Source organism: Pipistrellus kuhlii, unplaced genomic scaffold (genome assembly GCF_014108245.1).
Source record: "Pipistrellus kuhlii isolate mPipKuh1 unplaced genomic scaffold, mPipKuh1.p scaffold_m20_p_13, whole genome shotgun sequence".
Taxonomy (NCBI): Eukaryota; Metazoa; Chordata; class Mammalia; order Chiroptera; family Vespertilionidae; genus Pipistrellus; species Pipistrellus kuhlii.
In genome coordinates, this window is record NW_023425438.1 from 32,132,723 (window position 1) to 32,160,358 (window position 27,636).

General features: G+C 38.1%; 1 protein-coding gene and 1 long non-coding RNA gene across 3 annotated transcripts; one reads left to right on the forward strand and one right to left on the reverse strand.

Moving 5' to 3' along the window:
• Positions 1–402: 402 nt before the first annotated feature.
• Positions 403–27,636, reverse strand: RAB1A (RAB1A, member RAS oncogene family). Of its 2 annotated transcripts, XM_036435530.2 has the most exons (6): positions 27,357–27,617; positions 13,787–13,859; positions 12,890–12,985; positions 2,937–3,032; positions 1,676–1,807; positions 403–1,222 (listed from the first exon to the last, which is right to left on the reverse strand). In XM_036435530.2, exons 1-6 carry the CDS (start codon positions 27,377–27,379, stop codon positions 1,025–1,027), a joined length of 618 nt encoding a protein of 205 aa, XP_036291423.1. In that variant the 5' UTR covers positions 27,380–27,617; the 3' UTR covers positions 403–1,024. The 2 variants fall into 2 exon arrangements, with proteins under 2 accessions (XP_036291423.1, XP_036291424.1); XM_036435531.2 differs by lacking the exon at positions 2,937–3,032 and having other exon boundaries at positions 27,357–27,636.
• On the forward strand, positions 3,024–3,981 carry LOC118717438. Its single transcript, XR_004987475.2, has 2 exons — positions 3,024–3,686; positions 3,844–3,981. It is a non-coding gene; the product is annotated as an uncharacterized LOC118717438 (long non-coding RNA).

Here is a 27,636-nt window from a genome sequence, read left to right on the forward strand (position 1 = left end):
CCGAGCATTGAAGAAATATTAGCACATGTATTGGTCTGATCATTTGACAATTAAGGGAAGGTGATGCTTTCCACCTTTACCACACAAAAAAATTAAAGTATTGATTAATGAAGCCATTTCAGATGGTTTTAGAGAAGGATCAGAGATAACAAGCTATATAGCATAGACTTCTTTACCATACAATTTAATCTCCCTGAACCACTAAGCTTGGCTAAAATCCTACCCAGCAGAAAGCTTCCCTAGGTCATTTATTAGGTGTATTATCTGGAAAGCATAATGAATGCTGCTCTAAGATAGGTCTACACTGCCCTGGTTGCACACACAAATGGATGTTTTAGGAATAATGCAAGGCTCTCTTTCCCTTTAACCATAAGAATTAAAACAATACTTATCACCATTTGGTTGGATATTACTTCCAATAAGTACAATATTTATTAAACATATCTTCAGTTGTTTTGTTACATAGTGTGCAACAAATTACAATATTCTGCAGCCACAAATTATATGCAGAGTATGAAGAAACTATTAATCAGATAGTGTAATCTTTCCGTTTATAACTCTACAAGGAAGAACTAGCAAATCAGATCTTACATATAACATCTCACTAAACTTTATGCATGGAAAGTGACAGACACTGGTTGTGCTGTTTGATACAAAATGGCTGAACTTCATCTTCAGAAGACTAAACCTGACATCTAAACATGCCAATATAAACATCAAAACAAAATATATTCTAACCAACCACGGGAAACAGTCTGGTATCAGGAAAGCAACAAGGATTACACACATTATTTTATAAACCAGCACACAAAGGTTTAAAACAGTTCTGAAAATGAAGTTAGCTGTCTTGAGTCAAGGGAATAAAAAAAAAGTCAGTATTGACCATGTACAATCTCTGACCTTTGTGGAGACGGTAAGAATCTGTTGTAGTGCAGCTACATACAGTACAATTCAGGCAATTTTGTTTTTTCACTTGGGTTCAGATTGCAAATTCATTGCTGTGAGAAAAAGACGGAGGCAAATTTTAGCAGCAACCTCCACCTGACTGCTTGACCGGAGTGCTCTGAATTTTAACATTGGACTTCTCTGCACCACCAGCTGTCGCTCCAGGACCCATCCGCTTTTTAATCTCAGCTGCCATTGTCATGAAAGACTGTTCTACATTCGTTGCATTCTTAGCACTGGTTTCCAAAAATGGAATTCCAAGGGAATCAGCAAATTCCTAAGAGAATAATAAAGCACAATTAACATTGAGAAGATTTTTCTTTTTTAAAAAAATATATTTTTATTGATTTTTTACAGAGATGAAGGGAGAGGGAGGGTTAGAAACATAGATCAGCTGCCTCCTGCACACCTCCCACTGAGGATGTGCCCGCAATCAAGGTACATGCTCTTGACCGGAATCAAACCTGGGACCTTTCGGTCTGCAGGACGATGTTCTATCCACTGAGCCAAACCAATCAAGGCTGAAAAAATCTTTGTCACTTTTAGTGCATTTCTGTCTAAAATGGGCAGTGAGGAAAGACTAAGTTCACTGAATCCAAACAGACACCATTAAAAAAAGACATTTTAAAGTATTTTAGTGCACATTTTAAAAGCAAAAGGTGGTTGTGATCATTTTATGACTCCCTACTACATAATTCAAATTCAATTTGAAAATCAACTTTAAACATACCTTTGCTGTTGTGTAGTCTACTACTTTCTTTGTGGTCAGATCACATTTGTTCCCTACCAACAATTTGTTGACGTTTTCACTGGCATAACGATCTATTTCCTGCAGCCACTGTTTAACATTATTGAAGGATTCCTAAGAAGACAGACATTTTTAAGGATGATAATATAGCTTTATTCTATAACAACTGTTCTAATGAAGCGAGAGATGAAGAGTTAATGAAGAAACTCTAGCTACAAGATAATTACTATAATGCTGGTTAAGAAATAAACTGATAATATTACAATGACTATTCATACCTAAATAAATTAGAATTTGAAGGCTTGAGGATAAAAATACCTTATTTGACAGAGAAATACAGCTCAGCATCAAACTAGCTCAAGCAAATTTGACAAATTTGAACTGAAATTTGATTATTTTGGTTTATGAATAGATAGCTTAAGTGTTACTACTAGAGATTAAAAAAAAAAATTAAATAAATGGGTCCAAAGATGCTTGTTTTTTTAGCACAATCATACTGAGAAAAATTTTAAGTATTTCACGGTAATGACATGAGATTTGAAATTAGCGCTATTTTCTGTTGTGTCACCCAATATGCATTGAATCTAAAGTCTTATTATTCCAGTTATCTCTTAATTAGCTATATCATAGTTGAAGTGACATTTAACATTTGTTATAAGAAAAATAAGTTCTAAACATTTATCTTTATTCTTTGATAGGGAAAAAAAACTTGAAATTTTCTGTCAACAATTCTTTCGGTCTTTGGACTACATTCTTTACGCTATCCCTGTACCTCCACCACCACCTTGCAAAAACTAATCTTCAGATATTCTCCGTTCTCCTAAAATCTTCCTCTAGCTCAACCTATCGAGAATATCTTCCACAGGCAGACTCATAATCTTGTTTTTGACAATTCTGACAACTCTGTTAGGCAAATTAGTTAATATTTAACACCCAAAAAATGGTATAAGCCAAATAACCTACAGTTCCCTATAAACTCTTTGTCAAAACAGTTTTTTAGTTGATAATAAATATAACCAGAGTCCCTAAAAGCAAATGTAAAACCAAATACTAAACATTCTTTTTACTTAAGGAAAATAATATGACATTTTGGCTGACCAATTCATTAAGTGCCCAAATAATGTTTGTGTGATTCACTTATTTGGAAGTAAAGTTTTTGTCCATATAAATAAAATGGATGGCTATTTATCAAATAGTAATATCCTATTTGGTCAATGTAACACAATTTCCTTCTGGAACTTACCTGATCTGTCACATCATACACAACTATGATGCCATGGGCTCCTCTGTAATAACTGGAGGTGATTGTTCGAAATCTTTCTTGGCCTGCTGTGTCCCACTATTATAAAATAATCAAGAAATCCAAACAGTTCCATTAAGATAGAGTTGGGGAAAGGGGCAGGAGGAGGGGGAACAATTTAGTTTACATGTGTACAGGATTTGAAATGGAAACATTAGCCCTCAGTGCTTAACTACTAAATGCATGATAACTGCTAAATACCTGAAGGTCCAGAAAAGCAGCTAGTGCCTACAATTTAGCTTATGGTTATGCTACCAATATTACACCAGCTCTTTGAGATTAGGAAGTATGTCATACTTTTCATATTCCCTTCCATTCTTAGAACTGTGCAAGACATTCAGAATGACTGCATAAACAGGTTGACTTAATTAGGAAGGCTACTGTCCTTACGCCCCTTTAACACTCACACGTAAGACAATATTTGCTAGCATGTTTTAGCATCATGGAATGCGCTGAAAGGCTCTGATTAAGGTAAATACCAGTCAAGATAGCACTTTAACCATCTCTGGAAAGTATTATCTTAATCCTAGGGAAAACAATGTAAGGAAGATGATTCAAAATACTTTCATAAAATTCATTTTAAAAGCAATTTTCCACACTTCACCATTTAGACTTAAACACCAAAAACAAATCTCACTTAAATTACTATATTAAAATTCTGGGTTTAATAAAAAACTGAAAGGAAACTCAATTGTTAGATTTTAAAAGCATTGGTATTAACAAGGACACTGAGAATTTGGTTTAAATTGCTCTTAGACAATGGTTTCTTTAAAAATTTGTATAGTTAGAATAGCTACCTACCCCACTGGTAAAAGGTAACATCTTGATTAATGGAGAAATAACAGAATAGTACTGTAAAAATAAATGGACCTGAAGTCCAAGACAAGTGAAGATCAAGATGCAGTACCCTTTATCAGGAGGGGATTACAAAGTTCTGGAGTCTGTGAACTTGGCATTGATCCTCCCCAATGTTTTAAATGGGAAAATTTAAAAAAAACACAAAACTGCTTCAGGAGCACTCGGTGAAATCACCGTCTTTTCTAGAAGACAAGGTGCTGTTAAATTCAAATTGGGGGGGAATTTTAACACAGACAGGATATTAGATAATATTGAGGCCTTAGTGTCAATTTTGCTAGATATGATAATGTTTACATAGGAAAATAGAGATGCATACCAACCTATGCTTGGAATAAAATATAATGCCTGTAATTTAACATACTCCAGGGGAATAGTTAATGAATCAAATAAAGTTAACACCATTCATCTAAAACCAATAAAAACAAGTCACTACGGCTTCATTTTTTGTTTTGTTTTGTTCAAAATATTGGCCTGAAAGCCCAAAGGACTTTAGTTCTGTATTAGTAAAGAGAGTTCAAGTCACCCTAGCCGGTTTGGCTCAGTGGTTGGAGCGTCAGCCTGTGGACTGAAGGGTCCCTGGTTTGATTCCAGTCAAGGACACATGCCTAGATTGCGGGCTCGATCCCCAAGAGGAGGAGGCAGCCAGTCAATGATTCAGTGTCATCATTGATTTTTCTCTCTCACCCTCTCCCTTCCTCTTTGAGATTACATATATGTGTCAAAGTCTTTCAGGATTCCTTAGAGAAGCCTAAGCTTTGGAGTCAAGCCAATCTGACTTCAAAACATAAATTCCAGGCTCCTGGTTATTTAATACTGGGGACAGTCAATTAACAGTTTCCTCATCTATAAATCTTTGGTGTAACTCAACTTAGGGATTGTTAAATGGGTTTAAATTAAAGCTAGTAAAATGCCTAGCAGAATGCCTAACTGTAGAAGCTGCTCAATAAAATATTATGAAAATCCTTACACTACACCAGGCACGTAGATTCAAGATCAGAGAGAGGAACAAAACAGCGCTCACAGGATATCTCATTTAAATGGGAGAGACAAACATGAGAAATCCAATTACTCTGTGAGGGGTAATAGGATTATATAAAGAAGAAAGTTCTTCCCTCCCTTCTCCACACACCACTCCCTGCACAAAGATAGCACAAAGAAGAAACTGTTTATGCATAAATGTTAAAGAATTTAACTGATTAAACTTTCCGATGTCTCCTGTCCCCTTGCCAGTCTGAAAACTCCTGATTCTACATAATAGTACCTTCCTCTGTAATTGATCACCCTTTGTATATAATTCTCATTACCTCCTAATCACAGGGTTACTGACTTTCCCATATTTGTCAGCCCCACTCCAATGGGATCTCTCCTTCTAAGAGGCTATGTTAATAATCTCTCTGTAACCTCGAACCTCTTGGGGGGTTTTTGGTATAACATAAGCATGTCCATAAATGTGTCATCAGTGAACAATCACAGAAGGATGCCTGCATGCTGTGGGTCTGGATCCCATAGCTGCCCTACCTTACTGAATGTTTTGTAATCACTAATTCTGAGGAAGACCCAAAGGGCACACTTGAAAAGGAAAAGCTGAAAGGATAATAAAATATAGATCAACATAATGATTTTGAAAGACCCAGAAAACTTAGAAGGATAATTCAAGCCTTACAAAATGAAATAAAATGGGGTTAAAAGTAAAATCTGCCCAGCCAGAATGGCTCAGTGGTTGAACATCAGGAGGTCACCATTTGATTCCAGTCAAGGCACATACCTGGTTTTAGGCTTGATCCCCAGTGTGGGGTGAGGCAGACAACCAATGATTCATCAGATTTTTTTAAATAAAATATGTTTTATTGATTTTTTACAGAGAGGAAGGGAGAGGAATAGAGAGTTAGAAACATCAATCAGCTGCCTCCTGCACACCCCCCCACTGAGGATTTGCCCACAACCAAGGTACATGCCCTTGACTGGAATCAAACCTGGGACCCTTCAGTCCGCAGGCCAACCACTCTATCCACTGAGCCAAACTGGTTTTTGGCTCATTATTGATGTTTTTACCTCTCCCTTTCCCTTCCCTCTGAAATCTATACAAGTATATATATTTTTTAATACTAAAAGTAAAATCTAGCATTCAGATTAAAAAGCTATAGTCACAAAGTATAAGACTTTCTAAAAAGTTAACCTAAATCCAGGTGCTTTTTCTTTCTTTCTTGAATAGATTAATGATAGAAAAGGCCATGAATCCCTGTCATCCAAGAGGGGAAAATAAATATATATATATATATATATATATATATATATATATATATATATATATACATACACACACACACACACACACACACACACACCATATTTTTCAGACCATAAGACGTACTTTTTTCCCCCCAGAAGTGGGGGGGAAAAGTCCCTGCGTCTTATGGTCCAAATATAGCCTACACATACTTTAAAAAAAAAGTTTTTTTACTTGCCGGGCTCTGTGTGGTCTCTGTGTGCTTGCCTGGCTCTAAAATGGTTCTAAATGCTGCTGTTTACAGGGTTGATTACATGTGTTTATGACTGTGATGTTGGGTTTTAATGCACATAAAATATTTTAGGACACTATTTGTTTCAGAATCTTTTTTTCTTCATTTCCCTTCTCTAAAAACTGGTGCGTCTTATGGTCCGAAAAATACGGGTGTGTGTGTGTGTGTGTGTGTGTGTGTGTGTGTGTGTATACACATATCTATATATATATACATATATATTCAGATCCAAATTAAGGGAGGATTTACCTCATATAGTCCACACTAGCTAGATTATATATCGTACTTTATTTCAGGAATCCATCTTAAAAAGCACTTATAAAATGTAAGATTCTGAAAACATGATTCCAGAAACTCTAATTTCAGATGTAGAGATTGTGATAAGATCAACACAAAAAGTAAGCTAGGCAGTACTGACACCTTCCCACAACCACTTCAAAATTACAACTAAACTACAGAACAACCATCATTCAGAACCACCTGAAATACAGAAGTCCCAACTAAGGATATAAAGAAGCCACATCAACACTGATAGGAGAGATGGAGACACCGAAAGGGCTGGGCTGGTCCAACACGCACATGTGGCACAGAAAAATCACGACGGATACCTTGGTTGCCAAGGTTTCCCCGAGGAGCAAGGGATACCAGCCCCACACCAGGCCCCCCCAACCCAGGGTTCCAGTGCCAGGAAGAGAAATTGCTGTAAAAACCAGAAGGAATTGTGTCTGAGTGAAACAAGACTGCTAGAATCCCAGGCAACTTTTTTTTTTTTAATACATTTTTATTGATTTCAAAGAGGGAGAAAGAAACATCAATGAGGAGAGAAAATCATTAATCCGCTGCATCCTGCACCCCACCCCCTCTACTGGGATTGAGCCTATAACTCAGGCATGTGTCCTGACCAGATATTGAACTGTGACCTCCATAGATCAATGCTCAACCACTGAGCCACACCAGCCGGGCCTAGGCAGTTCCTAATAAAGGGCCCAAGCACGGACTTATTCTGACTCACTTGCTCTGAGCTCCAGCACTGGGGCAGCAGCTTGAAAGGCTCCAGGGATATACAAGGAGGAAATGAATTGTCTGGCATCAGAGTGAAAGCTAGAGGGATAGCTTTCTTCCAGACAGAAGTGCTGGCAAAGGCCATTTTTTCCTTTGCTTAGCTCTCCCTGCACAGAGATGTCAGATAGGTGCCATATTTGAGTCTCCTTCAACCTGGCTATTACTGTCTTCGTCTCATGATTCCCTGAGACTTTTCCCACCCAACTTACAGGCCCACTCAAGCTGTTTCCAGTGACTTTTCCATAAGAATGGCATATCTTGGCTCATGCTTCAGGCTTTCCTAAAATTTTTTAAAGCAGCAGCATCTGGCCTCAACATGATTCATACCTCTTGCTAAGTAGCCCCAAGCCCAATACCAGTGGCAGCAGCTGGGTTTCTCCTGAGCATTTCTAAGACCCGCACAAGCAGCAGTCATCTACAGGTATTTTGTAGCTCATACCAGGTGGCACTGGACAGAACATAGGTGGCAACTGACATTGGCCTGCACCTCCCATGAAGAGGCACCCGTGAACAGCTTTAGATCACATTGAAGCACTACCCAACTACCCCCACAGTGACACACTCAACGGGCAGACTTAGCAGCATTGGAAGTAAATCCTCCATAAGGTGGACTCCTGCACAGCTATCCTCCATGTTAAGTAGTCACAGCCGGTCCTTATAGCCAATAAGCCCATGAGTAAATCCCTCCACTGACAAGCCAATAGCAATCAAGGCTCAACTACAAGAGGGTGTAACAGCCCACACAAGGGGTTCACTTGGATGCCACTGGACTCTATAGGACACGAACTACATTAAGCCATTCTATCAAGCTTGGGAGACCCAGCAGCCCTACCTAATACACAGAAACAGGGGGAAGGAGAGTTTGCCAAAATGAGAAGAAACATGTTCCAAATGAAAGAATAAAAACTCCAGAAAAACAACTAAACAAAATGGAGACAAGCAATCTATTAGATGCAGAATTAAAAACACTGGTTATAAGAATACTCAATGAACTTAGAGGAAAAAAATAGATGAACTTAGAACATAAAAAAAACATGGAAACAATAAAAAAAAAAATACTAATTAAAATGCAGAATGTACAGGGTATCAACAGTAAAGTAGATGTAGCCAAGAATCAAATCAGTGATTTGGAATAAAAGAAGCAAAACAACAAAAACAAAGAAACTCACAAAAACACACCAAATCAGAAGAACACAAAGAAAAAAGTGTAAGGAGCCTCTGAACAAGTTCAAAGATACCAACATTCACATTGTGGGAGTACTGGAAGGAGGAGAGGGGGAGAGAGAGAGGGAAGGAGGGAGGGAGGGGGGAGAGAAAGTAATTGAAAACCTATTTGAAAACACAATGACAGAATATTTCCCTAATCTGGTGAAGGGAATAGATACAAATCCAGGAAGTACAGAAGTCCCAAACAAGATGAACCCAAAGAGGCCCATACCAAGACACATAACTAAAATACAAAATGTAATCTTAAAAGCAGGAAGAAAAGTCCAACTGGTGTGGCTCTGTGGGACCTGTGAACCTGGAGGTCACGTTTGATTCTCATTCAGGGCACATGCTCAGGTTGTGGGCTTGATCACCAGTAGGGGATGCAGGAGGCAGCCAATAATTCTCTTACATCACTGATGTCTCTCTCTCTCTCCCTCTTCTTTGCTCTCTGAATTCAATAAAAAGATAGCAAGAAAAAACAGGTAAGTGCAAGGGAGCTCCCATAAGAATATCTGCTGGTTTCTCAACAGAAACTTTCAAGCCAGAAGGGATTAGCAAGAAATACTCAAAGTGATGAAGGACCTACAACCAAGATTACTCTACCCAGAAAAGCTACCATTGAAAATCAAAGGATAAAGGGCATCCCAGACAAGAAAAAGTTATACATGAAATGTTAAAGGATCTTCTTTAAAAGAAAGAAAAAAGATAAAAAATATGAATAAAATGGCAATAAATATGTATCTGTCAACATCTAAAAGACAAAATAAACAAGCGGAGCAGAAATAGACTCATAGACAAAATATTTTGATGTTTGCCAGATGGGAGGAGGGTTAGGCAGATGTGTCAAAAAGGGGAAGGGATTATTAGGAAGTACAAATTGGTAGTTAAGAATAGTCATGAGGATGTAAAGTACAGCAAAAAGGATATAATCCTATATAATAGAGAGTTAATATGCAAATGGCCATCACACCCTCAGGCCTCAGACACTCAACACTGGGGAGAGAGGAAGGGGGACCAGCTAGGCACAAATGAGCTCCCAAGAGAGAAATGGGGGAGGGACAGGCCACCCACCCCGTGGTTCCAGACGCCAGAGGCTGTGCCTGCGCCTGCAGCCTGGGAGAGGAACAAGCTGCAGGCCCCATGGGCCCAGGTGCCAGGGGCTGCACCTGAGGCCGTGGCCCAGTCCGGGAGACAAGCCGCCCTCCCTGCGGTCCCAGGTGCCAGCAACTGTGTCTGCACCTGTAACCCATCCTGGGAGAGGGACAAGCCATACGCCCCGTAGACCCGGGTGCCTGCTGCTGGGACCCAAGCAAAGCCGCGCAACCACAGTCCTTTGCGACTGCAGCCAGCCCAGGTGAAGCCAGCCCAGATCCTGTGTGCCTTCAGCCAGCCAGAGGGAGGGAATCCTGGGTCCCAGGTTAGGGGCAATCAGACCAGCAGGGGAGCAATTAGGAGTGATCAGGCCAATAGGGGAGCAGTTAGGGGTGATCAGGCAGGCAGGCAGGCAGAGAGGTGAGAGGTGATCAGGCAGGCAGGCAGGCAGGCACACAGCCAGTGGTCCCAGATTGCGAGAGGGCAGTCAGACATCCCCCGAGGGGTCCTGGATTGGAGAGGGTGCATAGTATGTCTAATCACTGGTTGTACACCTCAAACTAATATAATAAACTGTATGTCAAATATAACTTAAAAATTAAAAGTAATTTTAAAAAATAAAGATTACAAAATAAAAATAAAGGGCAGGTGTCAACAGAAAAAAAATTAATCTCATTCAGGAAGCTCCAAAAGGCAGAGAAATAAGAGCTAGAAGTGAATGGAAACTAGCTTCAGCTCAATATGAAGACACAACTATTAGAGGTTATTTACAAATGGAACTAGCTTTGAAAAACTGGTGAGCTTCCCAAAAATGTTCAAATGGGGAAAGGAAATTACTACCAAACACAAAAAGGAAGACTCAAAGAATGACCTATTATGAACCATTCCAGTCACAAGAATGTTTCACAAATATATTTTCAAACCTTATGGAAACCAATAATCACACATGTAATCATTTCATATCAGTAGTTAAGAGGCTTGAGTGCAGCTTTCTGAAACATGCCTCTCACTTTAGATGGTGCCAAATATAAAGTTCTACATATAATGGGAGGAAGGAAGGATCAATTTGGAAGGCTGGTTTAAAGTATTTCACACTCTCTCAGAAAATTATATCCTTGCAAGTCCTATTTTGGAATGCCAAGTGTGTTAACCTATAGCAAAACCAACTGTTGTTTTTTAATGTACCTTTTCTCCCCCTCATCAGAGTCATATAAGGGAGGAAAAAAATATTACCTCTCTGGAGAATGTCATGTCATCAGTAACATTTGTATACAATAGTCCCTCCTTATCCATGGTTTCAAATACCAGTAGACAACCGTGGTTAAAAAAACTTTTAATGGAAATTCCAGAAATAATTTCTAAGTTTTAAATTGCATGCTGTTCTGAGCTGTGCCAGAAATCTTGCATCATTATACTCAGTCCTACCCCTGACCTGAATCATCCCCTTCATTCAGCATATCTAACTCACTTCATCACATTGGCACTGTATCATCTTGAGAGATCACATTCTCTTATCTCTTACTTTAGTACACTAGAGGCCCAATGCACAAAATTTGTGCAAGAGTAGGCCTTCCTTCCCTCAGCTGCCGGCACCGTCTTCCCTTTGGCCACTGGCAGGCACCAGGGACCTGTGCTTCCCCTGCAGCTCCAGCTTTGCCTGGAAGGTCGCCGGGAAGGACATCTGGTCTAATTAGCATATTACACTTTTATTATTATAGACTGCTAATATACTGTGCCTTATTTATAAATTGAACTTTATCATAGGTGTGTATATAGCATAGGGAATCAACAGTATATGTAGGGTACTGTGCCATCTGTGGTTTCAGGCATCCCCTGGGGGTCTTAGAATAAGGGGGGGGGGGGGGGGACGGACGACACACTATTGTACTGCCCAAAAGTTTACAAAGGGCTTTCATATACATACACAAAGCTACCAGATTTGGTTCTCACGACTACCTTATGAGTTCATAAATCAAGTATTTTCACATTCATTTTGGATATAAAAAACAGTCTCGGGAAAAAGGCTAAAGTTAAACCCATAACTCTATAACTAGTAAATACCAGAATGAAGATATCAAATCCAAGTTTTCTGACTCCAAATTCACAATTCCCAGTTCAGTGTATTATCAATTCCATAAAAAAGAACAGTCACTAGTTTTCTATGTTACTTAATACTAATAGCCAGCTCTAAAAGATACCCAAGAGATTATTTTTAAAAACCATAGATATGCCTACATTAGTCATCCCAGACCCATATTGAAGTGATAACAACTGAACTACTACAATTACCTACTTTTAATTTGGGGTTGGGTTGTAAGGATAGATAAGGGGACAAGGATGGCACAGGGACACAAAATATTGAAGGCAGAACTATGGGCCACTTGGTTGTGCTAAGAACGATAGGCAAATAACATCAATTTGAGCTATACAACAAATTAGAAAAGTTAAGTTCCTTTCCGATAAAATTCTAAGAGTTGGTAAATACTACGAAATAAAACAGAAATTTTTAAAAAATATATAGGTAACCCTTGAATAACACGGAGAGGTTAGAGGTGCCAACCATCAGCACAATCAAAAATTAGCAAATAACTTAAGTCTGTTCTCCACACGTGTGGATTCCCAACCACCCGATGACCCTTGAACAATCTGGGTTTGAACTGCCTACTAGGTCAAATGAACTACATGAGTCAACTGGGAAAAAAATCAGTGTGTAAGTGGGTCTGCACAGTTAAAACTCACATTGTTCAAGGGTCAACTGTACTCAAGCCACATATGAAGAACTTCTCCCTCGGTTTCTTTTCATGTTCCATAGTACTCAACACAGTAAAAGACATAGAGAAAATGCTCAACATACTTTTGCTATAAGACAAGGTAAAGTTCAGCTTATACCCCACTGATAAAAGCACAAGAAAAAGAACAAGTTTGATTTAAAACATGTATTTCTCTGCTTTATGAATAGAAAATTCAATAAGGAAGATAATCTTAGATAAGTCATTTTTAATCTGAACAATTCTTATTCTACCACTCTATCATGGATGCATGATCCTTAAAATACTTCAAATTCAATTTTGTTAAATATTAAAAACTAAATAAATAATACATCCTAAATTTATCAAAATAATTTTTTTAAAACCTTCTAGTTAAAAAACTACTTACTATTTGAAGTTTGATCGTTTTCCCATCTAACTCTATAGTTCTTATTTTGAAATCCACACCAATAGTGCTGATGTAACTTTCTGTATACGTATCATCCTGAAAAGAAACAGTTCATGATTAAAATTAATGTTCAATACTAGAGTAAGTAAGAAAACAGTGCTAACTTTTACATATAAAGCTGATAAAGCTAAAAGGTCTAACTGTCAATACAGTGAAAAAGGCAAATCTTTTTTTTTTTTTTTTTTTTTTTAGTACTAAGTAATTATTTATTTAGTAAATCCTAACAGCCTAGTATTATTAAGATAATAGTTTCGATCTCATGGACAACCCACTGAGAGAGTCTTGATAATCCCCAAGGGCCTTTAGTCCACACTCTGAGAACCAAAGATCTAGACAGTGAGATGGAAAACATGCTAAATTTGAAGGCAGTTGATAAACACTATAAAGAAGACTGTGAATTCATTAGATTGAAAAGTCTTTTACCTGCTTATAAGTCTCAGCATATAGAGCACCATTGTCAAAATTTGCCAGGCCCTACTTTTTCTTTTCTTTTTGTGAAACTTTTACTTGAAAATTTGTTTTCCATCAAGTCGCTTTCAACACAGGCCAACTGTTTTCCCCTTAACTTACTACCCATGTTGGAAATTAAACATTGTCTGACCTCTACCAAGACTATCACTCTGACTCTATAAAACACACTTTGCTGAATTTCTTTTAAGAATAACAGCATTTCTTTTATTTAAGACTCAAAGGTATCACTAGGGGTGTATTCTTGGAGACCTTAATATGTAAATTCTGGAAGACTTAATTTATTGTGAATGAAACAGCTTAATCTTTTGTCTACTAGAAAATGTACACAACATTAATTTCTTTAAAGGCATTTCAATTTCAACTTACTGCAAACCTAAGAAGGAGGCAAGACTTTCCAACTCCAGAGTCTCCAATCAGAAGCAACTTGAATAAGTAATCACTGCAAAAAGAAAACAAAAATCAGATTAATAAATAGCATATTATATTATAAAAATTGCAACAAAAATATACCAAGAACAATTAACAGCTCACTGAAGAAGACTACAGCTCTTGAAAAGACTATGAATAGCTTCAGAGAAGCCAAATTTGCAACCAACAGCAGAAGCTCTTTTGATGAATCACTACACAGGACGGAATTATCTAAAAGTAAAATAAGTAATGCCACCAATGATCTGAGATCAGTGAATTACTTCCAAGGAAAGAATGAAATAAAATCTAAGTGATATGCCTTCTTGGAGAGCCCATAAAACTATTAGATAAATCCCACTCCCTTTATAATATTAGGATACAGAGTTAACTTTCCATTGCTCTTGCCAATAAAATAAATCTCTCCTCCTAATTCCAAGATCAGTGCTCGCTTCGGCAGCACATATATACTAATTCCAAGATCAAATAATTTTTTCATAGCAATTTTCCAAGGGGCTTTTATGATCCTTCTCTAGCATCTACCTGGAAGTTCTCCCTTAAAAAAAAAAGGGGGGGGGGGTGTCATTTAACTTCTGGTAACCCTATATGATAAATATTTTAAACTAAAGATGTGGTAAAATCAAAGACTGTTTGGCTGGCTGGCATGGCTCAGTGGTTGAGCATAAACTTATGAATCAGGAGGTTTGGGGTTAGATTCCTGGTCAGGACAGATGCCTGGGTTTCAGGCTCGATCCCCAGTAGGGGACATGCAGGAGGCAGCCAATTCTCTCTCCTCCCTTCCTCTCTGAAATCAATAAAAATATATTTAAAAAGGCTATTTTATGAAAACACACAACATGACAAACATTCTAAGTTTGTATTAAAGCATTCTTCACAAAACACTGAAAGCTAGGCTCTGTTTATGTACACTGACCATTGCCAGGCCTGACTCAAGGACCATCCCCAGAGATTCCTTTATGGGCCTAACGACAACAGACTATCTGCTCATGGTTTCCAAAGGATTCCTTCACAAATCCTTCCAAATTCTGACCAATTCTATATGTTCTTTTAAGTAATTTCAAAAGGTTAAAATGATCCAGAATTTACAGTATATTATTTTAGAAGACAGACGAGTTTCAATTTTGTTCTTTGTGATTTTGTTTTGAAAAAATGCTACCTATGTAAGGTGAAACCCAAATATCATTCACAATTTAAATTTAGATTACAATTATCATATTTACATGTAAGCAAGATGTGAAACTTTTAACAGTAATTATCTTTTTGAATCTTCATTATTACCCAGTCTTAACTGTAATATGTGTTACTTAAAACATCTTTTTGGTTATACCAAGTTACCAAAGTACACTTATTGTCCTTAATTATACCTCAAGGAAAGGGAAGGGGGGAATCCAAAGTGCTCTAATCAGTAGCAAAATAAAGTTCACAAAAAGAAATAAGCAGCTTTTAAACAAGTAATTAAGAATGGAATTGAAGCACAGGATGAACTAAATAATAGCCTTTTCAATTTGATGTTCTAATAAAAAAAGGGGGGGAGAGCTAATGATTGTAAAACTTTACCCTTAATAAAACATTAATACATAATACTATACAACTTTTATTGGGCAGTACAGTTTCTGACTCACTTTAGCATTACTGATAGCTTCCTTTTTAATTAGATTCTTAAGAATGCTGACCATCAGCAATGAGTAGGTACGCGTTCTACATTTCAGACCTGGCTGGCGAGGCTCAGTGGTTGAGGGTCTACCTATGAACCAAAAGGTCACAATTCGATTCCCTGCCAGGATACATGCCCAGGTTGTAGAACTGATGCCCAGTGTGGGCTGTGCAGAAGGCTGCCAATTAATGATTCTCTCTCAACACTGATGTTTCTCTCTCTCTCTCTCTCTCCCTTACTCTCTCTGAAATCAATAAAAACGTATTTTTTAAAAAAGAATTTACATTTCGGTTAGCAAGAATAATCGCACCATTGATACCACTATAATTACTTAGTTTTTAACAGAAATTTCAACACAACAGATGCTCTGAATTTGTCACTCTCCCTCAGCACAGTGCCAGGCATCCAGCAGACATTCAATTAACATCCCTCGAATCAGCTGTACTGGAGCCTGTTACAATAAAGGACAGCCTTGAGCCACAGATGTTGCCCAAGGTAGCATCATTACCTACACAAGACTCTAGTTAACACAGGTTTGAACTGCACAGGTCCATTTTTACATGGGTTTTTTAAATCCACATTGTCCATGGGTCAACAGCTGAGAATTTGCATACGCAGAGGATCCACTTAAGTTATATGCAGATTTCATACTGTGCCATTGGTTCAAAGGTCAACAGTATTTTGTTCTCTCCCAAACCATTACTAACGTGACAAGAGGCATGGTGAAAGGCAAACAAAGTCAAACCCACAAACTTCTTTCCTTTATTGAATATACACACCAAGAGAATGTTTCTTGTATTGGGACATTTTAAATAACCATTTTTTAAAAAATATTATGTACACACATAAAACATTTGGGGGAAAATGACACTTCTAAGTTATAGTATTATAATTGATTAATATTTTTCTTTATATTTTTTAACAGTCTGCAGTAAGCCTGTGTTACTTTTATTTTTTTAAAATATATTTTATTGATTTTTTACAGAGAGGAAGGGAGAGATATAGAGAGCTAGAAACATCAATGAGAGAGAAACATCGACCAGCTGCCTCTTGCACACCCCCTGCCGAGGATGTGCCCGCAACCAACATACATGCCACTGACCGGAATCGAACCTGGGACCTATCAGTCCGCAGACCGACACTCTACCACTGAGCCAAACCGGTTTCGGCAAGCCTGTGTTACTTTTATAACCAGAAAAGATGTTGAGGGGAGAAAACATTTTTTTTTATTAAATATATATTTTATTGATTTTGTACAGAGAGGAAGGGAGAGAGATAGAAAGCTAGAAACATCGATGAGAGAGTCATCGATCAGCTGCCTCTTGCACACCCCCTACTGGGGATATGCCCGCAACCAAGGTACATGCCCTTGACCGGAATCGAACCCAGGTCCCTTCAGTTCCCAAGCCGACGCTCTATCCATTGAGCCAAACCGGTCTCGGCGATAAAACATTTTTTTAATGAAAAGGTTTGTTCAATGACTTAACACCCTTACAAGTTCATTCAGCTCACCTGCCATAACACAAGTGATTTCTAGGTAGGTAAAGTAGGTCAAGGTTGTAAGCAAATAGCATTGGCACATTTGCAATATAGTCACAACTATAACTTTTTGGATTAAATGAGAATTCTTTTTCTTATTTTATGCAATAAAATTTGGATTATTAGACATAATTCACAGGTCAGTGAATATTTTACAAGAGAAAGTTGACGGGCATTAACACAACTTTCAAAATTCCACCCAGTGGATAGACCATCAGCTTGTGGACTGAAGGGTCCTGAGTTCGATTCCAGTCAAGGGTTATAGGCTCAATCCCCAGTGTGGGATTTACAGGAGGCAGCCATTTCCACCCTTTGAAAAGATACACCAAGAAAAGATAGTCCAGCCAGTGTGGCTCAGTGTTGAGCATCACCTTATGAACCAGGAGGTCACGGTTCAATTCTCAGACAGGGCACATACCTGGGGTGTGGCTCAATCCCCAGTGTGTGTGTGTGTATGTGTGTGTGTGTGTGTGTACAAGGCAGCCAATCAATGATTCTCATCATTGATGTTTCTCTCTCTCTCTCCCTCTCCCTTACAATAAATCCTATATAATAATCATATATAATAAAGAGCTGATATGCTAATTAGACCAACAACAGAATGACTGTCCAGACAAAGCCAGGGCTGTTAGGGCCGTATGAGGCAGCTGGGACTGTGAGGGCTGAGCCCTTGCACAAATTTTGTGCATCGGGCCTCTAGTTTATTATAATGAAACAACACAAAAAAGACAAAAATAAAACAGAAGATGACTATAAATAATGTCTAGTCATCTAATCAAACACTAGCCCAAAAATACAAATTTTCTACTATCAGTTATAAGTATACCTTTAAGGGTCTAGCCAGTTTGGCTCAGTGGATAGAGCATCAGCCTGTGGACTGAAGGGTCCTGGGTTTGATTCCAGTCAAGGGTTGCAGGCTCAATCCCCAGTGTGGGATATACAGGAGGCAGCCAATTAATGATTCTCATCATTGATTTTTCTCTCTCTCTTCTTCTCTAAATAAAAAAGAAATATTTTTTTAAAAAGAGCCTGCTATTTTTAATAGTTCAATGAAAACTAAAATTTGTTCTCTTTCATCTAGAACTAATTTACCTGCATGATAGGAACCATGTTATTTTACCTTTTATTAATGTCCTACTTGGAAACAGCCTAAAAACTAGATTCACATCAAATTTAAAACAAAATCATGTTTATGGTATTAATGTATAGTGGCCAAATAAACTTTAATTCACTATTAAACTACACACTATTTTATTAGCCTTTGGGGTATGGAATAACTAATAAAAATTGCAGTAATTGTGTCTAACATAAACTTTCCTTTTTCACTCACTTTATCCTCTGCAGAACACAATCCAAAATTAACCATCAGGAGAGAGGAGAGGCAAGAACTTTTAGTTACTTCATATGTTTTTATATTATCTGAATTTTACAGAACACATATTAGTTTTATGGTTAAGTAAAAGTAAATAAAACTTCAGCTATGGACAAAAGCAGCCTGTTAATCAAAATAAATAGTAAGAATAATCAATTGCCAAGTTTAAGGAAAGAGCCAAACAATTTTTAAAAAACTATTCCTATAATCAACCTCTATAACTACCGTATTTTTCGGACCATAAGACGCACTTTTTCCCCCCCAGAAGTGGGGGGGAAAAGTCCCTGCGTCTTATGGTCCAAATACAGTATAGCCTACATATATACTTTAAAAAAAAAAAGGTTTTTTACTTGCCCGGCTTTGTGTGGTCTGTGTGTGCTTGCCCGGCTCTAAAATGGTGTTCTAAATGCTGCTGTTTACTTTACAGGGTTGATTACATGTGTTTATGACTGTGACGTTGGGTTTTAATGCACATAAAATATTTTAGGACGCTATTTGTTTCAGAATCTTTTTTTCTTCATTTCCCTTCTCTAAAAACTGGTGCGTCTTATGGTCCGGTGCGTCTTATGGTCCGAAAAATATGGTACATGGTTTTTCTTTGATATTTGGAGACAATGGATTAATTCTCCAGGTTTCATTTTATTTTATTTTTTTTAATATTTTATTGATTTTGTACAGAGAAGAAGGGAGAGAGATAGAAAGCTAGAAATATCGATGAGAGAGAGTCATCGATCAGCTGCCTCTTGCACACCCCCTACTGGGGATATGCCCGCAACCAAGGTACATGCCCTTGACTGGAATTGAACCCGGGTCCCTTCAGTCCCCACGCCAACGCTCTATCCATTGAGCCAAACCGGTCTCGGCTCCAGATTCCATTTTAGCTATTTAGAACAGTGTTCCAAAAATTAAAAATGGGACTCCGAAAATGAGGGTAATTTTGATAGTACTGAAAGAAGTTGCAAGTCATGCAAAAAGACAATAACTAGATGGTCTCACAACCAAATACTTGCTGAGAAACATACCAAGGAAGATGTGTAAATGTCCTCTACCTCTTGACCATTCAAATCCTGCACGGTTTTAAAGTTGAAAAGACCTGCATTTGAATTCAAGTACCATTGCATACTAGCCATGATTGAGGTAAGGTACTCACCAATTTCCTCATCTGTGAAAAGATTCTATTAGAACACTCTACCACCCAATTGGGCTTCTTGTAAGGATTAGAAATACTAATGCATCGAAAACCTCTAGCACAGTGCGTGGCACATTATAGGAGCATGATAAGTGGTAATTACTATTCACTTTCCTTCCTCCATCCAAACCACAAGGAAACTTAATGAATGCTGTAAGAGATATGGACAAAAACTTTGAAGCTATTCATCTTCTGTTCAGAAGATGGATGACAAAGTATCACAACTTACCAACTAATAGTTACAGGTACTATGATCATACTGGTCATGACTCCCAAGATCTAGAAACACTATAGTAGCATGCTCTGCAGCAAATGTGCCCTTTCCAGCAAAAAAAAGGCAGTTCTCTGCTTTACTCACATAAAGACAATCATGACTTCTAAGGCCCCAAATAAACATATTTAAAGATAGTCACGCCAAAACCAGTTTGGCTCAATGGATAGAGCGTCGGCCTGCGGACTGAAAGGTCCCAGGTTCGATTCCGGTCAAGGGCATGTACCTTGGTTGCTAGCACATCCCCAGTAAGGGTTGTACAAGAGGCAGCTGATCGATGATTCTCTCTCATCGATGTTTCTAACTCTCTATCCCTCTCTCTTCCTCTCTGTAAAAAATCAATAAAATATATTTAAAAAAAAAAAAAGATAGTCATGAGACAGAAAAACTGAGGATAAAATAATTAACTTCAAGTCTAAAGAAGTTTTAAATATCAACCCAAAACAAGATATGAATAACAAAATCAAAGGTCCATTTATAATGTGTTAACTCACAAACCGTTTTTAACATTTTAAAAAGACCTCTCTGATCATGAATTTTAAAAGTAATTGACTACAAAAATGTTAGTTTCCTAATTAGCTTAAATTTTAAATTCTCAGAAGTTAAGCACACAGTGTAAAACTGGAAACAGCATATCTGGACTGTGAATTTACAGGTCTTTGAGTTAAAATTTCAATTCTGTTTACTCAGAATGCCCTTAAAGCAAGCCATTTAATTATTCCTTTTTCCTCATCCGTAAAACTAGGGCACTATTTCTTCATGGAATTAAGGGAAATAATGTACATACATAATTTTCTGACTGCTGGTAGGAACTCAAATTGTTAGTTGTTGACCTCATGCTAGAACTAGTTAGCATCAAGGGTCTGGACAGTCCTCCTCAGTGCTCTATTCCTTTCCAACTAAATCAAACATAACTAAAACTTTGTTAAAAAAAAAAAAATCATAAGCCCCTCCAAATCTTTTGCACTGTCTATCCTGCCATCATAATTCTTTAAAAGTACAAGATTTCATTTGTGTCAATACTGATATATTGATTATTCCTGTTTGAACATGAATCATCTTCTTAACTGGCAAACACCTAGGAGCAGAGTTCATTTTTCATAATTAAAAAACAAAAACATAAAAACCCCTCAACTCCTAGCATACTCTAACTGATGACAGAGAAAGAAAGGGCTGTTTTCTTTATCAAGCCTTTTTTCAAGATGAAATTAGCTGTGTGTGTGTACACATATGTATGTATACATATACTTTCACTGGAAGGTTTTACAAGTCTGTACTGAAAAAACTGTTAAAGCAGACAAGATCATAGAACTACCTGCTTTTACACATATTCTAACATCTATCCCTTTCTAGAATGAACATGTCAAATAATGTCTGTATAGTACTGTACAGTTTACTCTTGAGAATCAGAACTGAGGTAGAACTAATCACATTTTATAATGGAACAGGCTCAAAGGCATACATGACTTGTATGAGGTAAGTGGCAGTCTGAACTTAATCCCAGGGTTTACAACTCCAAATGGTATATTCTTTTATCATACTGTATTCCATCAACGACATATTTTATATACTACTGAGATTATAAAAATGTAATATATTAAGTCCTATATGTAAGACCTATCAGAATGATCAAAGCATCTATGAACTAGCATGTTGGACTTGACCAAATATAAAGAAAAGTATGGCCCAGTCAGCATGGCTTAGTGGTTTAGCTTTGACCTATGAACCAAGAGGTCATGGTTCGATTCCCGGCCAGAGCACATCCCTGGGTTGTGGGTTCAATCCCCAGTTGGAGACATTGACATTTTTCTCACATTGACATTTTTCTCTCTCCCTTCCTTTCTCTATAAGATCATTAAAAGCATACTTTTTAAAAAGTTAACTTAGAACATCTGTGTTAGTAAATAATTTAGCTCAACTCAAAAGATCATAGTAAATTTTGGAGTTCAGACTTCATTAGCTTTAGTAAGCAATGAACACAAATGTTATTCATGAGGACAAGTGCTAGCCAACAATCTACATGATTTCACAAAGTTGCCTCAAATGTCCTTTTATAAATCTAGCTGTTTAATTATTTTTATGAGTTCCACCTAATCCACATAAGACTATATTACACGTGGCTAGGCATTTATCTTAACTACAATCATATGAACTTTAAAGTAGTAAAGATATTAGAGATGACCTATAGTTCTTAATGTGAAAGCTAATGTTCTGTGAATTCAGTGTGACTTTGTTTCAAGACCCTTAGAACACTTTATTTATTAGTAACTTAACAAGGAACATAAAGGTAAGCATTAAAAAAAAAAAGGGGGGGGGGGGGGGAGAAGAATCGAGGTCAAGGTTCAATTCCCAGTCATGGCACATGCACAGGTTGTGGCTGGTTCCCCAGTAGGGGACATGCAGGAGGCAGCCGATCAGTGATTCTCTTCATTGATATTTCTCTCTCTCTCCTTCTCCTTTCCTACCTGAAATAAATAAAACTTTTTAAAAATAAAATTTTAACTTTTTTAAAAGGAAAGGAAAAGAAAAGCATAGACTAGGTCATCAAAAGAAAGCCATGCCCAAACAAGTCTCACATTTTAAAACTAGTTACTTCAGAATACCAGATTTAAAGTAAAACTTTTGTCACTCAGGTCTCCATATTTTAAAAGAATGGTGGTAAACATTCTTTTTTCTATTTCCAATCTCCTTTATCAGGCATTCGTAACTTGAGGTTCATGAATAGGCTCAGTCAGTGTGAACAGATTGCAACTTTATGCAAAATATTATGAGTATGTATGCATATAGGCAGCAGGCCCACAGGGTACATCCTAAGAGTACATGACCAGCCCTAACTGGTTTGGCTCAGTGGATAGAGCGTCAGCCTGCGGACTGAAGGGTCCTAGGTTCAATTTTGGTCAAGGGCACATGCCCAGGTTACAGGCTCAGTCTCCAGTGTGTGGCAGGCAAGAGGCAGCCAATCAATGATACTCTCTCATCATTGATGTTTCTTTCTCTCTCTTCTCTCTTCCTCTCTGAAATCAATAAAAAATATATTTAAATATATGTATTTAAAACAATTTTAAAAATTACTCAGAAAGCAAAATTCTCTTTAAAAGCCAACCAGAGAGTTGGCAAAAGAACACTTGATCCTCAAGTTCGTCCATCTTTAATATATTTTTATTTTTTTAATATATTTTTAAATTATTTATTTGCTGGAATATGTAAGAAACTGTCAACATCTCGTTTTAACTTAATTATGATGAAAAGGAACAGAAAATTTTTCATAGCAAAGTTTCAGATCTTTAAATTATCCTTCAATGCCCTAGCTGGTTTGGCCCAGTGGATAGAGCATCAGCCTGCACACTAAAAGGTCTCAGGTTCGATTCCAGTCAAGGGCAATGCCCAGGTTGCAGGCTTGATCCCCAATTCAGGGGCGTGCAGAAGGCAGCCGATCAATGTTTCTCTCATCATTGATGTTTCTCTCTCTCCCCCTCTCCCTTCTTCTCTGAAATCAATAAAAATATATTAAAATAAATAAATTATCCTACAAGATCATCCACTGACACAAAACTCTTAGGATGTATTTTGTCCATTGAGCCAAATCAGTTTCAGCCTTAGGATGTATTTTGTGAAGATTCTATATAGCTATTGGAAACTTACATTACCCAAAGAATTACATATGTTGATTCTCTCTACAGACATTAAGAAATCATACTGATAGTGAAAATACTGGTTATTTTTCTTCTCTAAACTTTTCTGAATTCCTGAAACTTCTACCAACACTACCAAAAGTCAAGACAACCAACAAAATAACCACTTACTTTTAGGTTTTCAGCTTTTCTAATAAAAAAAATTCTAAAAATTATATGAAAACCAGTAATGATATATACCGGTACTCATTAGTGAAAAATACTGTTAGATAGATAAAAGACCTAATTAACCTGCTTTTGTTTTAAATCCTTAACTTAAAGGATAGATTTATTCAGCCCAGCTGGTGTGGCTCAATGGTTGAGCTTTGATCCATGAACCAAGAGGTCGAAGGTCAGGCCATATACCAGGGGTTGCAGCTCATTCCTCAGGACGGGCTTGCAGGAGGCAGCCAATTGATGTTTCTCTCTCGTCAATGTTTCTATCTCTCTCCCCTCTTCTCTATAAAATCAATTAAAAATATGTATTTAAAAAAAGATTTATTTAAAGCATAATGCTGACAACAAAAAAAAAGTCTTGTTTCTTGAGTCTTCCATGACAGATGAACAACACTTGAAAGAATGATTAAATCTTGAGTCATGATCTCAATATCATCTGGAGTCATTTTAAAAAGCAAGTGAAAACTAAAATCAAGGTAATTACTATAAACATTTTTCTGCAATTAACTGGTATATTCATGACAGGTACTTTATTCTTAACACATTCCTTATAGATGAAGTAGCCAAAATGATTTTCTTGACACTAAAAAGCCCACTAGAAACTAATGGATTAGGAAAAATGTTTCTGGCATGACAATAATGTTAAATATTTCTTAACCAGTGTGCTGAAATAATCACTGCCTGCTTCACTACCTAGCTCAGGAAATCAAAATCTTTCTTCAGATCTCAAAAAAAAAAAAAAAAAAAAAAGAAAGCCCTGTCACTTTCCATCTACTTTCCCACTGTTCAGATTCCACTTCCAGTTGCTTTTTGTTTTGTTTGTACTTGAAATTCAAGTGAGTCAGTTGTTACCCTTAATTTCTACCACAAAGATAACTCAGGGTTGTCAATGCTCCCAAACCAGACAAATAACATGGAAAGGAGTCAAAGGCACAGCTTAAAATTTAATCAGTGATTGATATAGTTTATTCTTACTCTAAAACCAAGAACTTACAACTTGAAAATTATGAAATAAAAGCACTCAGTAATAAAACTTTATCAACAAGTAATCTTATGTCAACCAACACAAATCTTAATTTAAGAAAAAAATGTAAGACTTTAAAAATTTAGAACAAAGTGTTTAAGTAAATGGACCTGGGTGGAGGTGATAAATGGATTGTTTCATTTTTTTCTCTATTTGCCATTTTTTTCTTATCACTTTTATAACAAATTTCATTAAAGACAAAGGAAACTGCTCAAGTCAGATTGCTAAAAATCTGCCTGCTAGTTGCCTTTGTGATCCTTCATAACAAAATATCCATCACTTTCTCTCACCTCAAGTAATTTTTACTGATGCTGTTCCAAAGGTTTTCCAAAAACTCCTAGATTATTTTACTAGATACAATATAGAATATAAATACAGTAGGCCAGGTTTTAGCACACTTGATGCCAGAAAAATATACATGGTGTCTGGGTTTGGTTCTGTTGAGGCCATTAATCCAGAGAATGAAAAGGAAGGATAATTTGGCACCATATTTAAGAATTACAATCCTTGCTGTTTATTCTCCTTATCCCTTGAAAATCCTCTGCTTCTCCAAAACAATTGCTAATAATTCCTGAACAGGTCTCTTTCCTACAAAGCCTTCCTGAACCCAACGAGCCAACCACAGCCCTCTAACCTCCTCTGAAATGCTGTTGTTCGAATCCAACCTGCTATATCTATGGGCATTTGCCATACATACAACCTATTCTCTATATGCCATTATTAGCTCCTTGGGAGTAAGGATTACATTCCTAAATCCTAGAACTACTAGAATGTCTTACATGATAGTGATGTACACCACTCAGTGTGCTCTTAGTTTTCCAATTTCTTTTATATGCATTCAAACCCACAGCTATTCCTATTACCCTATTTTTAAGGAGAAACAAATTCAGAGGCTAAATAACTTGTCATGTTCTATTAAATTAATCTTCAAAATCTACTTACAGTAAATATATGTAGCAAATATAAGAAACCTCCTGAACACAAGAGGTTTACAAACCTCCAGAAAGTGGCAAATCCATGTACTTTATTGTTGCCAGGAAAACTACTAACTAACCTCAAGTTCAACTCTGCCCAACTATGCAAAACAAACTTTGTCCCTGGAGCCCTTTATAAAGATATCTAAAAACTGCCAACATGGCAACTATGGCACTATGAGAGCACTATCCTCAACTTCTTAAAAGTTTATAGTATTTTAATAAAATACTATGGCTTCTGTTTAGTACAAAAAAAAGGGGACATTTCAGCATCAAACCACAATATTACAAAACTTGAAGTCAGAATGCATTTTGCAAGAACCATGTGACACACATATGACAGTCAGCTAAACTGATGGGTGGACCTTGAAGGGGAAATGTCTAATTGACCAAAGCGGCAAATAAACTCAACTTCTAGAACAAATACTGACTTTTGCTTTAAAAACAAAAACAAAAAAAGTTCTCCGTCTCTCCAAAGCCTTCTGACACTGAAGAGGAATACCAATTAAATCTCCTCCAATTACTCATTAACTTATATATACAAACCGGAGGAGGATTTTGTTAGGGGCCATTAGGAGAGCCCAAACAAAGTTTTCCCAAGGAAAGTGAGCAGCAGCAGTTCCTAGGAAAAGTGCCAGGTGTGTCACATCTGCTGTGGTGACTTCTTGAGTAAGCAAGAAAAAGAAATGCATTAACTTTTCATGACACGTCATGGAACCTCATTCCCTATCTGCAAACATTCAAGTAGGTAATCCAAAACCTCCTGATCTAGCCTAGGACCCATTCAGCTTCTCTTCCAACTTCCCAGCAAAGTCATCCTTTAATTAATTTGGTAATATCACAATACATGTTCCTAAGATGAGTCTTTCTCTTTCTTGACCTCCACAATACAAAATGACTTTAAGTGTCCTCTAAAAAAAAAAAAAAAAAAAAAAAAAAAAATCACAAATGCCTAGGCTTTTTAGGAAGGCAGTGGTGAATTCTTAAAGAACTCCAAGAAATAACTAAAAATAAATTTTAAAAAGAAAACTAAAAATTTTAAAAACGCTTCTCACCATCCACCCCACTTAGCCCTGAAAAAAACAAAAACAAAAACAAAATCCACATTTCCACCGGCAATCTGGCTGAGAAGGTGGGAAAGAGAGCCAACAAACTCGAGATTTTTACAAGTAAACCGGTCCCCACCCAGGCGGTTCTGACAGCTCCGCGGGGAGCGGGCCCCGGGGCTGACAGGGCCCCCGCCGGCGGCGCGCTCCCACCGCCCTCTCCCCCGAGAAACACACCTGGAAAGTCACAGCCTCCAGAAGTTACCCCTGCCCACCGCCCCGCCGCCCCACCCCTCCCTCTCAGCCCACGGCGCCTCCGCACCAGCCCCACACCCCGGGCCTCCGCCCGGACCCGGCCCAGGCCCAGGCCCGGGCGGCTCGCCCCTCCGGTCCGACCCCTCCCCGAGGCCGCCCCTCCTCCGTCAGACAATGGGGCCCGGCTCCCCGCCGCCAGCCTCTCCCCGCGCCCCGTCACCCTCGCCTCACCCCGGCCGAGGCCCTCCGGCCCCTCCCCGGCCCCCCTCGCCCCCCTCCAAGAAGCCTTCCGGAGCTAGCCCCCCCGGCCCGGCCGGCCGGCGCTCCCCTGCACTCACTATTCGGGATTCATGCTGGACATGTCACTGCAGCTGCCGCCGCCGCCACCGCCGCCCTTGCTGCTGCAGCCGCCGACCCGACTCTCCGCGCCGCCCCGGGTAGTCGGAGAGGAATGAGATAGGCTGTTCCGGGAGATCAAACGTCTTCCCCCCCTTACTCCGTCCCCTTTAGAACACAACCAGCAGCCGCCGCCACTCAGCTATCGCTTCCACCCAAAATGGCCGCCGGCGAACCAGGAAATAGGGAAGCCTGAGACGGAGGGGCTTTTACATAGCCCAG